Here is a 14,276-nt window from a genome sequence, read left to right on the forward strand (position 1 = left end):
TGTGCTCAAGTCTATCACCGCATGGCAGGTTTTCTAACCCTTTCATAATGTTTGTGGCTCTTCTCCAAACCCTCTCCAATTTCCCAGCATCCTTCTGAATTGGGGACACCAGAAACAGACACAGCATTCCAGCAGTGGTTGCACAAGTGCCAAATACAGAGATAAAATAATCTCTTTACTCCCACTCAAGATTCCCCAGTTTATCCATCCCAGGATTGCATTAGCACCTTTGGCTGCAGCCTCACACTAGAATCACACTCATATCTGGACAATTATCCACCACAACCCCTAAATCTTTTTCAAAGTCACTGCTTCTCAGGATACAGTACCCTATCTTGTAAGCATGGCCTACATTCTTTGTTCCTAGGTACACATATTTAGCTGCATTAAAAACACATATCATTTGCTTACACCCCGTTTATCAAGCAATCCAGATTGCTCTGTTTTAGTCACCTGCCCTCTTCATTATTTATCACTCCCCCAGTTTGTGTCTTCTGGGGACTTTAAACAGTCATGATTTTATGTTTTCATCCAGGTCACTGACAAAAAGTAAATAGTGTAGGACCAAGAATGGATTTCTGCAGATCCGTGCTAGAAATACCCCCAGCCAATGAGTGCCTGTTTACAATTATCAGAAGTCTAAGTATATTACATCAGCATTATTACCTTTAGCAACCAAACGTGTAATCTCATCAAAAAAGGAAATCAAGTTAGTTTGATAGGATCGGTTTTCCATAAACCCATGTTGAATGGTATTAATTATATTACCCTCCTTTAATTCTTTAGTAAAAAGGAGTCCCATATCAGCCACTGCATTATCTTGCCTGGGATCAATGTCAGACTGACAAGCATTTAATTACCTGGGTCATCCTGTTTACCCTTTGAAAATACTGACACAACGTTTGCTTTCTTCCAGTCTTCTGAACCTTTCCCAGGTGTTCTAAGACTTACTGAAAAATCAACAACATTAATGGTCCAGTGAGCTCCTTGGCCAGCCCTTTTAAAACTCTTGGCTGCAAGTTATCTAGAATTGTTGATTTAAAAATGTCTAACTTCAGTAGCCACTGTTTAACATCCTCCTTTGGATGTTAGTGGAATGGAAAGGGTATCATCATCATCATCTGAAGAGATTACATCATCTGTTTTTCCCCAAATACAGAACAGAAATATTTATTGAATACTTTTGACTTTTCTGCATTATTAGTGATAATTCTACCACTTCTAGCTACTAAAGGGCCAATACCATCGTCAGGAGTCTTTTTGTTCCTATTATACCTAGAGACCTTATTGTCCTGAACTCTGCTAATATCAAGGCTGAATCCCAACTCTGTTCCTCCAAGTGCAGAGGTGGCGCCCGCAAGGATTTTAAAAATACTTGCCACTCTAGGCTTGTATTAAACTCCCAAGGTTACAGCTTTTCTCTGATCTTGGCTTGGTAAACACTGCCACCATCCAAATGCAAACAAACAAAAAACCACCCCACCACCCCACCCTTTGAACCCAAGAAGGAGCACTTGGGAATTCCTCCCTGTGGGGCACCCTCAAGCCCTTACACACACACACACACACACACACACACACACACACTTCCAGGGAAGAGCTGAAAAAGAAAACAAAGGAAATTAGCTATGGCTACCAGCTAATCAAAACAACCTGCACAAACCTCTTAGGACACCAAAAATCCAATCCTGTTCTTAAAAAAAGTAAATTTTATTAAAAACAAAAAAGAAAGAAAACAGTTTTTAAAAGAGCAATTCCAAAAATCAGTCACCGAAGACAGCTTTCTTGGGGGTTCAGCTTAAAAGTTGCAAGCAAACAAAAGCATATGGGGTTAGCACAGAAGAGTCCACAAGCCAATAAAAAAAAAAACAACCCTAGTTGCATCTAGCTAAACATTCTGATCTACTTACACATTTAGACAGGTTTCAGAGTAGCAGCCGTATTAGTCAGTATTCGCAAAAAGAAAAGGAGTACTTGTGGCACCTTAGAGACTAACAAATTTATTTGAGCAGAAGCTTTCGTGAGCTACAGCTCACTTCATCGGATGCACTGTATGCTTCATGAAAGCTTCTGCTCAAATAAATTTGTTAGTCTCTAAGGTGCCACAAGTACTCCTTTTCTTTTTACGCATTTGGAGTTCAGATAAGTAGTTCTAGGCATGATCTGATGATTTATGATCACACCTGGCTTAGGTTGCTTACAGCATGGCTGCTCTGTCCCTCCAGCCCAGAGAACAACAGACAAAGGGAAAGTTTCTCTCCCAATTTTAAAAAGTTCTACCTTCCCATTGGCTCTTTTGGTCAGGTGCCCAATTTTTTTCCTCTCTTTACCTGGGGAACTTTTTAACCCTTTACAAGTAAAGTAAGTAAACAGCTACCAATTTTACAGCTAACTCACTGGCTGGCCGGCCAGCCATCCATCAGAGGGAGCTATCCCCCCCTTTATTTATCACAGCTGGCTATAGAATTTCTCCTTGTGTCCCTTTGCTTCCCTTATCAATCTTCTACGATTCCTAGCTTCTGATTAATATTCATTATCATCAACAACTTCTTTCTTCCATTTATTTTAATAGTTAACTTCTCTTCCCCTCTAAGCCAAATCAATTTCTTTTTTAAACTATATAGCCTTCTTCCTCAACTGTTGATTTTTTTGGCATCTAGTAAAGTTTTCTTAAACAATTCCCAATTGTTCACATTTTTCTGATTAAATTCTCTCTCCCACTTATACAGTAACATAGCATTTACTGAGAACAGCAGCAGAACAACAACATTTTGGGCTTTAGTTCATTTTAATTTTAATGAATTACAGAGGTGAGGTTTCCAACACCGTATTTACATCTCAATTGGCTAGTTCATTAAATAACTTATTTTTTCTCCACAAATTCACATTAAATGACAGCATATTCACCTAACCATCTGTCATTGTTCTAACAGCGTAGGCAGACTGGCAGAGTCCTCAAAAGACACACCAAGGGGGGGGGGGAACAAAAAAACAACTAGCCAATAATATGGTATTTCCGGACAGAAAAAGTAAGTGTAGACTTCAGAACAAAGAGGCACAGGAATTTCTTTTTCCAGTATCCAGGAAAGCAAAGCAAAGCATAGACACCATGTGTTGAACCAGATACCTGCTGTAATTTAAAATAGGTACAGTAATTCATTTCACAGTGCATCACCCATTTGCCTGATCATGCCATTTTAAATGCTTTATTATTTACTTACAGTGGTGCCCAGTAGGTGCTAAAAGCTTTCCAAACTCAGGGTCCTTGTGAGTTCCTCTGAGCATGAATTTACTTTGCAAGAAAAGAAAAATATGCAGCACTTAGCATAACTGTATGCATATGTATTTGAACAGAAACATCACCTTTGCTTTTGAGGGGAAGTATGGTATTGTAGGTAAGGCACTGGGCTAAGAGTCAGGAAGATCTGGGCTCAATTCCCAGCTCCACTACAGACTTTCCTATTTGACCTTGGACAAGTCACTTAATCTCTTTATGCTCCACTTCCCAATCTGTAAAATGAGGACATAACTTCCTTACCCTCCCATGGAGTAAGATAATTAATGTTTGTGAGGCACTCAGAGAATCATAGAGTTTAAGGCCAGAAGGGACCATCATGATCATCTAGTTCGACCTCCTGGACATCACATGCCACATGCCAGAACCTCATCCACCCACTCATGTAATAGACCCCTAACCTCTGGCTGAGTTACTGAAGTCCTCAAATCTTGATTTAAAGATTTCAAAATACAGAGAATCCGTCATTTACATTAGTTTAAACCAGTAAGCGACCCATGCTGCAAAGGAAGCGAAACAATTCTCCAATAATCTGACTGGGGGGGGGGGGGGGGATTCTTTCCTGACCCCAAATATGGGGAGTAGTTAGACTCTGAACATCTGGGCAAGACCCACTAGACACCTGGGAAAATTTTTCTGCATTGAGTCAGAGCCCTCCCCATCTAGTGCTCAGTTTCCAATGGCCAGAGATATTTGGTAATAGCAGTTGCAGAAGAGCCATATGCCCTTGTAATCAATCTCACTATACCATCCTCTCTATAAACTTATCAAAAAAGAAAAGGAGGACTTGTGGCACCACTAACTAACTTACATAACAAGAGAACACTTAAGGAGTTTGGCTCCTTTAGTCTAACAAAAAAGAAGGCAGGGGGGAGATATGATTATCCCTCTGATGTATTTATAGAGAGCAATCATATCTCCCCCTCTGCCTTCTTTTTTGTTAGGCTAAACAAGCCAAATTCCTTAAGTGTCCTCTTGTGATGCAAGTTCTCCATTTCTCTAATCATCCTAGTAGCTCTTTTCTGAACCTGTTCCAGTTTGAATTACTCTTTTAAAAATGGGAGACCACAGAATCTAGGTAGATTTGTAAGGACTTGGGTAGCAGGAAGAGCATTTGGATAATGTGTATAAAAAGGAACCCCAAAATGCTACAAGGCAGATTCAATCTAGATTGTAAGCTCCTTCGGGAAAGACTGTCTTTTGGGTCTGTGTTGCTATAGAATATAGCACAAAGATCTTGATCCATGACTGTGGCTCTTAGGCACTATGATAATACAAATAATAAAATCATCTTGATCTCAGTCACATCGGTATAAATCCAGTGTCTCTTGACTTGAGTAGAGCTAACATTATTGCTAATTTAGGTGACTTGAGTGGTGCTACTCTGCATTTACACCAGCACAATGGAGATCAGAATCTGGCACCTAGTATTTAGCACTTTGGAGTGCTCTCTCTGAAGAGTAGCCATCCACTCTAAATACAGTAGTGACTCCAAAGTTGCCTCTAGAATAGGCCACAGCAGAAAACATCCATCTGAAAGAAAGGGTTATTTTGTCACGTTGAAGCAACATCCATCCTTCCAAAGGACGTAGGTAGGTGACTTTGGGGAAGTCACGCAATTCAGGAGAACTTCCATGTTGGGAGGGCATGTCGGGAGGGCCTTTAAACAAGTCCCACCTACGGAAACTTTAGGTGATGCAATTTTTATTTTTCTATCAGAACAGCCCAGTATCTTTACATTTTAAATTCCTGGGGTGGTCACTTACCCTAGAGTTGCCAACAAGGAACATTGTCATCAAAACCTGCTGCAAAAGCGGATCACAATTCATACTAGCAAGGGAGACTTTGCTTTCATTCATTGCTATGATGCTATCCTTAACTAAATCACATTAAAGCAGATTACATAAATACAATCTAGCCACAATATGCACAAGATGACTGAGTAAGGTTTGGAATTCCATTCTTCTCTTTAGACGTTTAATGCCTTAAGGAATTTCAAGAATTTGCCCATGAAAACCAGTCTCTTTCTATAATTTTCTGTGGTCGCAAAAAAAAAATCTGTTACAACAGGTTTCTGTCTAGATCTAGATTGAGATGGATTCTCATTCTCAGAACATCTCCTACTTTAGGCCATAACGCACAATTTTGTTACTAAATCAGGACCACTTACAATTCTCTTCACCATGCATTGCTTTCCTACTTATCTCCAGTGGCAGGTCTCTTACACAGATTTAAATACGTCACCTCCAAAATGTTTTCAACTTTTCATCAGAACCTTTCACAGCCTCATCTTATTACAGTGTGCTCAACTCTGAACAGCTCATTCTTTGTATGATGGAAAAATCCACATGAATGGACTTATGCAGACAAGGGATTTAAAGGAAAATTGCAGCGATCTCTGTCTATAGAAAACTACAGAAACTACAGAAAACTTCTCTTATAGAAGGAAGTTATAATGCAATACTTAAAACCACTTGAGAATGTTTCAGAATCCCTGTTGATAAACTGGCCATTTATGCACTCACTAAGGACAGCCATTTTAAATGATAATTGTGACAGGGAACACAGCTTATAGGCAAGAAAAACAAGATGAGCTGTAGCCAAAGGCAAAAGAACAGCATGTTAATTGCACAGATATAGATAAGGAGTACTTGTGGCACCTTAGAGACTAACAAATTTATTAGAGCATAAGCTTTCGTGAGCTACAGCTCACTTCATCGGATGCATTACGGCTGCTACTCTGAAACAGATATAGATGTAACTCTAACAAAAAACTTCCAGAAACAAACTGAACTTGCTTAAAAAGAGCTGCAAGTTCCCTGCGGTTCTGTGTCTGACTGCAACTCCAACTGGACAGTAGCCCGAAAATGCATGTTTACAAAAAAAAACAAAAAAAAAACCACATATAGGGCATTGTAATTAAATAATTATTGGTGACTTGATCACATTTGCAAAGGATCAAGCGATTCATAACTATTTCACAAAAAGAAAAGGAGTACTTGTGGCACCTTAGAGACTAACTAATTTATTTGAGCAGAAGCTTTCGTGAAGCATACAGTGCATCCGATGAAGTGAGCTGTAGCTCACAAAAGCTTCTGCTCAAATAAATTTGTTAGTCTCTAAGGTGCCACAAGTACTCCTTTTCTTTTTGCGAATACAGACTAACACGGCTGCTACTCTGAAACCTGTCATTATGCAAGGCACTGAATATAAACTATTTCATATTCCATTGCAGTTTTCCTCCCTTGCATTTCAGCATTACTGATACTGAGTTACCATTTCAGTCCTAGAAGACCAGACAAAGCTACACAAGAAGGAACTAAAGAGGACAAGATAAAAGTGGAATGGCATATTTTTTTAAACATCATTATTTCTACCAATTCCTTGGATATTTGAAACCAGAATCTATTCCTTCAGCTTCAACCCTGGGTGAACTGGTTTGTTGTTACAGGATTACACACGGGTTCTCATTTTTGGGGAAAAGAATTAGAAAGATGTATATGGACTTTGTAAATATAAAGCATCTATTTTGCAACCATTTTGACAGTTAAAGTGTTTTTGAACATAATTACGACTTTTGCTTTGTAAAATAAAAAGAAAGTTTGATGCACTGAAGTTACCTAGTGAACTCATATAGCAAAGCCACTCCCAAGGAGAGTTACAGACTAATTTTACAGGAGCAACTGCCAGGTGGGAGTCAATCTTTAGAGCTCAGTGTTTATTGGTAAAGGTGGGAAGTGGGGAAAAGGGGGTTTGAACATAAAATAAAATGCAAAAGAGGAAACACAAATAGCCGTCTGAGACTTCAGAATACCGAGGACTAGCCCCGTCTTCCTGTATGATTTCACTACTAGAGAAAGAGGAGCAATATTCCTACAATGACACTAAACAGGGCCAGTAGAGAAAATGACTTTCACAAAAGTTACTGTTAGACATAACATAGCATTTCAACAGAGGATACTGAAGTACTTATGGAAGGCACAGTGTGACACTAGACAGACCAATCTATTCATCAGAATAAACTATCAGAATGTCCATTTCAGTGTAAGCAAAACAAATTAAGTAAAAAAGGTGGGCAGTCTACATGCTAAGTTTCTGATAAATAAACCAAGAATACACAATAAATACAAAGATGACACTTTCAAATTTTAGTATAGCCCAGGGATCTGCAACCTTTGGCACGAGGCCCGCCAGGGTAAGCCACCTGGCGGGCCGGGCCAGTTTGTTTACCTGCCGTGTCCACACGTTCAGCCAATTGCAGCTCCCACTGGCTGCAGTTCGCTGTCCCAGGCCAATGGGGGCTGCAGGAAGCGGCAGCCAGCACATCTCTCAGTGGGAGCCACGATTGGCCCAACATGCGGACGCGGCAGGTAAACAAACCAGCCTGGCCTGCCAGGGGGCTTACCCGGGCGGGCCACGTGCCAAAGGTTGCCAATCCCTGGTATAGCCCTATAGCAAAATGCTGTAGAGCAGTTCAAAGTTGTGTTCATTGAGTATTTCCGAGTAATGCAACCTTTGCATCACCCACCAAAAAATGGCTCCACCAGAAAAAGAGCTATCTACTATTTGGTCTTTTAGATAGATTAGATAGAAGGAAAGGAGGAGTCATCAAATTTCTTATATTTGTACATTTCATATTTTCTGGATGAAATGAAACAGCTACTTACAAATGTGGCTGGTAAGCTTTGGTTACATGTTGAGCTGGAACTTCCACATAGCAAGTTGCACATTTAAGTGGAAGGTACAGAAAGTGAAGACAGGACAAAACGTACAAGTTAACCCAATTCTGCATTAACCACAACACTGCTAAGAAGCCACCTTATTACTCAGAAGCAGGGGAGATTTTATGTAATCTCATGTCTCAGACATTTTTGCCCTAAATCAACATGCTAGGTGCCGAACAAACATCTAGTAAGAGACAGCTCCAGAAGAGTGCACAGTCCAACTTAAAAGACAGGACTGAACAAACAAGTTCAAACAGACAGAGGGGTTTAGGCAAGGAAGACAAGACAAGGTCAACAGTGATAGGAACACTTGGCTAAATTAATTCACAGGTTCCAAGTATTTCTATACTCGGAAAAAAAAAAAAAAAAAAACCCACCACCCGAAAGTCTACCTATTCCTCCAACCCCCGAAAAAGGAAAAAATAAAAGAAAAAAAAAATATCAATAAAAATCAGTAATTCCAGCTGGCGACATACCTAGGCATTATCCACTGGCAATTTACTATAGGTGGGACGACATGCAATGGGCTTGAGGATTATTACTACTCAGTGTAGAAGAATAAATATGGTTTACCCTTACCTGTGTCCACATATACCCTCTGCTCATGTTTAAGTGCAACCACTTTATTTTCAATGCCGCATATAGCTTGTTTAGTCATAACCTTAAATATTATATTAGGGGAACAGCAGCATGGGCAGGCTCATCATGAACACAACATGACATGTTGAGCAGAGAAATAAACTAACACAGGTCCAAAACCCTCAAAGGTTAAGTGTTTTTTTTAATCTTACTAACACACTCTAGTGCTTTTTGTAGAGATTGTACATTAACACATCATTAAAATTCTTTTATTTCCTTTGTATAAGTTCTCCACTTATTCAAATGCAAATTCCACCATGCCCATCCTACACAAAGCTGAAACTCATTCAGACAAGATCTTGCCTTTAGATTTTTCTATTTCACAGGCTGGGAATTGTTAAACGTAATGTAAGATCTACTTTCCTGATTTCTGCACAATATCCTATGGCAGCAGAGTGCAGCAATCGTTCGGGCTTGCCTATTCTGTTTCTGGCTTATGAGAAACAAATGGATCATGTTGAAGCTGGGGTACTTCCTCAACTTCAGCCTCTAGTTTCAAAGCCTCCCACTTTAATGCCTGATTCAAGAGGGAATGGCTTCTATACTGAAGACTGACAGGACCAAACTATAGCTACCTTGTATTTACAATGTAGTCTTCATGGCAAATCTTCTTGTTCCCCAAATGTGGGATGCAATATGGATACAGCTACAAACTACTTTTCTAGGAAACTTGGGAAACCCCAATGCAGGATCACAGGCCCCAGGACACTTACCAATCATAAGAATGGTGTAGAAAGGACAAGAAGTTTGTCTTCTGATAGCAAGGTTCCCTCCCCGCCCCATATTCAGTATGCTCACATTTGCAAGGAACTGAGTTTATTTAGGCTACAGATGGGGCCCTTCCTAAATGTCTTTACAATTTTCAGCAGTAACATGGGCTGTACCAAAATACCATTATATGTTTCACAGAGAACACAAAAAAGGCAAATAAATAAATAAGCAAGCAATACTTACATTGCAGAGTGAAATAAGATGGAACAGTGTTAACATAAAGGACAAATTTCAAGTGGTCATTAGTAGAGATGAGACCAAGCCAAGAAGACTTAGAAAAAAGGACTTGAACATTCCCAACATCTGAAGGTGTTTGGGTGCAGAGATTTCAATTAGGCCCATCTCTAGTTACCAGCTCAGAAGACAAAGTGGAAAACATTTTTAGGGCTTCATGACTTCCCCTTGACCAACTAGATTGGGTATAATAGACTAATATATTTACACACACACACACACACACACACACACACACACACCAGTATTCACATGCAGGCGCTTGACCTTACCAATTTGGATTTTCCAAGCTTTCCCTGAAGACAGATTCTTCACTTAGAGATGCATATTGTGTCCAGGTAAGGCAATGAGACTTCATAACCATATTTCTTTCCTGCATATTAAGCCAAGATTCTTCCTCTAAGTAGATGTCAGACACTTTTAAGACACTGACCTGTCAAATGTAAGGATTATAAACATTCAAAACTCAGTATTTTGAGACCAAATACTTTCACATATTTAGAATTTATTTTTATCCTTTTATATTAAAACTGAGGATTAACACTGAGAATTAAGGTACATCAGCTGCAGCCAGTTTTTAATGATACACATTGACCTTAATAGATGGTGGTGAGGTCATGCAAATGTTCAAAGATTTATGCAAACTGCTCAGTCACCAGCCAGACTTCCTGGACTGCTAAATGCCAAATAAATGATCTAGCTACATCATGTTTAATTTCTAACTTGTTATGGCCTATTTAAAATGATGGATTCCAATAGGGCTCATTCACAGACTATGACATGCAAAACACAATCAGCTAAAACGAAGATGTGCAGTACAAACCTATGTCTGCACCCTCCTGTTTCTGGGCTGCTCTGGCCCCCTGAAATAAGTAGCTCCTCAAGGGTAAGTTAAGTTACAGCAGTCTGTTCCCAGCTGCCTATGGGCAGCAGCACTGCCCAAAATCCTCACAAAGCTGTATATTGTGTCTTCACCCCCGACACACACCTCCTGCCCAATCATGCTCTCTACCATGAGGTTTCAGGGGATCATCAGAAGTCAGCTTATGACTGTCTTTCTCCATTCCTACACTGGGAGAATTCCTCCTCAGCCAGACCTGATGTTTTTAGAACTCATTCTCTCTGCTCTCCCCCTTGTACCCAGTGCACAAAGGACAGAACAAAGATGAGAATCACACCCTTGAATCAATTTACGTTCTGTCCGGTATGTGGAAGTTTACTTTTTCCTGTATGGAAAAAGGATGTAGAATAAAAATACAGATGTAATGGACATAAATGCTCTTGTACTAACTATAAGAAAAGTTACAAGCGTTAATAAAATTAAAGCCAACTTTCATCAACTGAAATTTAATTGAAATAAGGTGGGTGAGGTTATATCTTTTATTGGACCAACTCCTGTTGGCGAGTGAGACAAGCTTTTGAGCTACACAGGAAGAGCTGTGTATAGCTCAAAAGCATGCCTCTCTCACAACAGAAGTAGTTGGTCCAATAAAAAGATATTACCTCACCCACCTCATCTCTCAAGCATCCTGGGACTGACATCACAACAGCACTGCATGCAAATTTAAGTGAGAGCTCTCTCTCATCATTGCAGTGCAATAAGAGATTCCTTAGATCACCTGGATCAGCATGGAATTTGCTACATCTATATTTCTAGAATGTTAGAGTGTAGGAATGGGGTGGGGTTGAAGTGACATTGCCGGGTTATAAATGTTGGTTTTGATTGTGACACAAGTGTCTTGGATCAATCCAATTGATTTTCTTTGCAAGATAGCGTATTTTTTGCTACTTATGCTCTTTGTATTCTTTATTTGCATTACTTTCAGCTTTGACCATGAATACAGCCAATGAAAGATTCTCAAGAACTAACTCACAGCGTTTGGATTGCAAAACACTTCCATGCCGTGTTCATTTTTCCACCAAAGGTTTTTATTGGCATTTAAACAAAAATCCATGGCAGCATTTCTGAAGTGGTAGGTTTTGTAAGAGACTGCAGAAGTCCCAACCTCAAGTATTTTACCTGAATTTTGGTTTCTGAACCTTCAGGGTACACTTGGGTCACATTTTCAAGATTCTCTCTTCTACCAAGAGGGCTAGGAACAAAAGCTAACATTTTCAAGTAATCACAGGACTTTTAAGAGCTGAGCTTTATAAAAAAAAGAAAATATCACAAGAGAGCTGGCAACATTAAAGATGTTTCTACAAAACCTATTATTTGGGGTAACATCTCTTTAAAACCCTCAGTTCACACAATCACATCATTTTATAAAACATGTATACAATTATTCAAAATCACTTTAGTAATAGCCACACAGATTCCAAGGTCTTCCAGTAACCTGCTTCCATGAAAGGACTGCAGCTTGCTTTAAGAGGTTTCAATAAAAGAGAAAACAATTTGAAATTGTTGAAGGATTCATCTTGACTATTTTACAGGAACACAAGAGATGCCACCACCCATATCTTACTCTGTGCAAGACTGCAGTTTTGTCCTTCCTAACCAAATGTAAGACTCATTTATACAGAGCCTTTTTTCATTATTTTTTAAAGAAAAAAAAGTTTAAACTTTCTTCTGGCCAAAAAGTTAATGGGAAATCTGGTCTTTTCATGTAAATTGCATCACAAACCTGTATCAGGATTGTTGTTCGGTTGTTTTTTTTGTTGTTGTTATTGTTGTTTTTTTAAGTATCACTTTAAAAAAATAAAATAAAATAAAATAACATAATCCAAAAACAAGTTTAACCTGGATTTAAAGTAATTACCTTTCTTAAGATTTCTGGAATTACATTCTGACAAGTTGCAATTCTCCTTCTGTAAATAATCCCTGTGGACAAATCTGATCATAAAAAAATAAAAAATAAATAAAAAAAGAATAAATAAGCCATATTGAAGAGCTAGCCTGGAAAATGTTGCCTTTTATCAATAAAAATAAAGTATATGGAGATGTTAGCAAGAGAAAAACTGCAGGCAGGAAGGCTGGCAAATTAATGATGCATTAGACTGTGTTTTTTATTAATTATTATTATTATTATTTAGAGTAACCACGGTATTCCTTCTCCTTTGCCAGACAAAGTGGTAAACAAGAAAGATGCTGACAATCTGGGCTCAGTCTCATTAGGAGGGTATCTGTGCCCATCACTACACTCTAGTACCCTCTACCAGCCAGAGAACAGATGGTATTTTACAAACATTTTATTGGCATTTATACTAGTATTTGTAAAGGGCAAAGCACACACAGCCAAACTCAGCCCTCACATAAGTGGGCATGAAAGCACTGAAGTCAGAGCTCGATTTGGAACATAGCAGCAAAGAAGTTCATTTTCAGTGGCACAATTTTGTTGATGATCTGGGAACAGAGAAAAGTAGAGTGCAAGTATTTTAGTCTGTATGGACCGTTTAGCAGTCAGTCCATGCCTGGACCAAAAAACTTTGCTTTCCACTTGCTTCATTCCTCAACTTAATATTCTCAAATACATCCTACCGGCACACAGAATACACTACTCCTTCTTACTGCATTTGAGGTCTACAGCAAGCTCTTCTGACTACTCATTATTGAATTGGGCCCCCTGACAAGGACAAAGCGATCTATTAAAAATCAAATGATAGTTATTTAGCATCACCAAAAACGTGACTGGCTTTCAGGATCTCTTTGCATTTTAATATTTAATGAACCAGACCAAGTACAGAAACCTCAGTACGCTGCAAAAGGAGAAGCCAACTGGCAGACGGCCCAGTTTAACGAGAGCTCTCAGTGATAAAAGAATGTCTTCTCAAAAAGTTTATCTGGTGGGATCTGTGGGCTGTGAAAGGGCTCTGATGGTACACTGGGTAAATATTAAATAGGAGGTGCTTACATGGCATATAAACCAGTATTTCCCATGAAAAGGGCTGCTTAGTGCATTCTGGTACAATTTTGCCCTCAAAATACACTTTGGCTGATGTCAGTGCAAGTGTTCCGTTGTCTCTATGCAGGGGGAGCTCATTGATATCACAGTTGTACAGACAAAGCAGAATACTGGAACTGAGACCCACCATGTAGATTTTAGGTGTTTTAGGTACTTACATGGCCATTTTACAGATTGGGAATTGAGGCACAGAGAGACTAAGTGATTTGTCCAAGGTCACACAGGAAGCCTGTGACAGAGCAGGGAATGGATCGCACATCTCCTAGGCACCTGGCTCACCACTGGACCATCTTTCCTCTCAACGTGAGGCTGGAGTTTAGCCCTACATGATGATATTTCCATTTGACTGAAAATGGTATCAAAATGAATACACTTCCTTTGTTTGTATCTCTTCCCCAGCAAATCACCACACTAATCTGGGAGACAGAGGCTCTCTCTATTAGAGCACTCGTGATCAGCTTGGGCCAGAAGTTGAGCACATTTCCAAGAGCAGAAACATAGATTGTTGTTTCAGCACAAAAACACTTTTGTATGGATATTTATTCCCCCGTATTTTAAAATAAAATTGCCTAAGTGTACATACGCTGTATATCAGCCAGTGTGCTTAACTGGCAATTTCCCAGCGTGCCTACCAATAAATCTCTTTTAAATTACAAATACAAACACAAACCCTATCTACCCATTAACAGCAGCAAAGGCATCAGTCTCACC

The 14,276-nt window shown here is 39.3% G+C and overlaps 1 protein-coding gene across 14 annotated transcripts in view; it reads right to left on the reverse strand.

The window, feature by feature from the left end:
• PRELID2 (PRELI domain containing 2) overlaps positions 1 to 14,276 on the reverse strand; it is a 42,903-nt gene that overhangs the window by 15,212 nt on the left and 13,415 nt on the right. For all 14 annotated transcript variants that reach the window (XR_006283098.1, XR_006283097.1, XR_006283095.1 and 11 more), the window contains exons 3-4: positions 12,423 to 12,496; positions 9,936 to 10,096 (exon numbers count right to left, since the gene is read on the reverse strand). Coding sequence is in view for 4 of the 14 variants with exons in the window: in XM_038412534.2 (XP_038268462.1) it covers positions 9,936 to 10,096; positions 12,423 to 12,496 (235 nt within the window). In the remaining 10 variants the exon portion in view is untranslated. The remainder of the gene's footprint in view (positions 1 to 9,935; positions 10,097 to 12,422; positions 12,497 to 14,276) is intronic.

Source organism: Dermochelys coriacea, chromosome 8 (genome assembly GCF_009764565.3).
Source record: "Dermochelys coriacea isolate rDerCor1 chromosome 8, rDerCor1.pri.v4, whole genome shotgun sequence".
Classification (NCBI taxonomy): Eukaryota; Metazoa; Chordata; order Testudines; family Dermochelyidae; genus Dermochelys; species Dermochelys coriacea.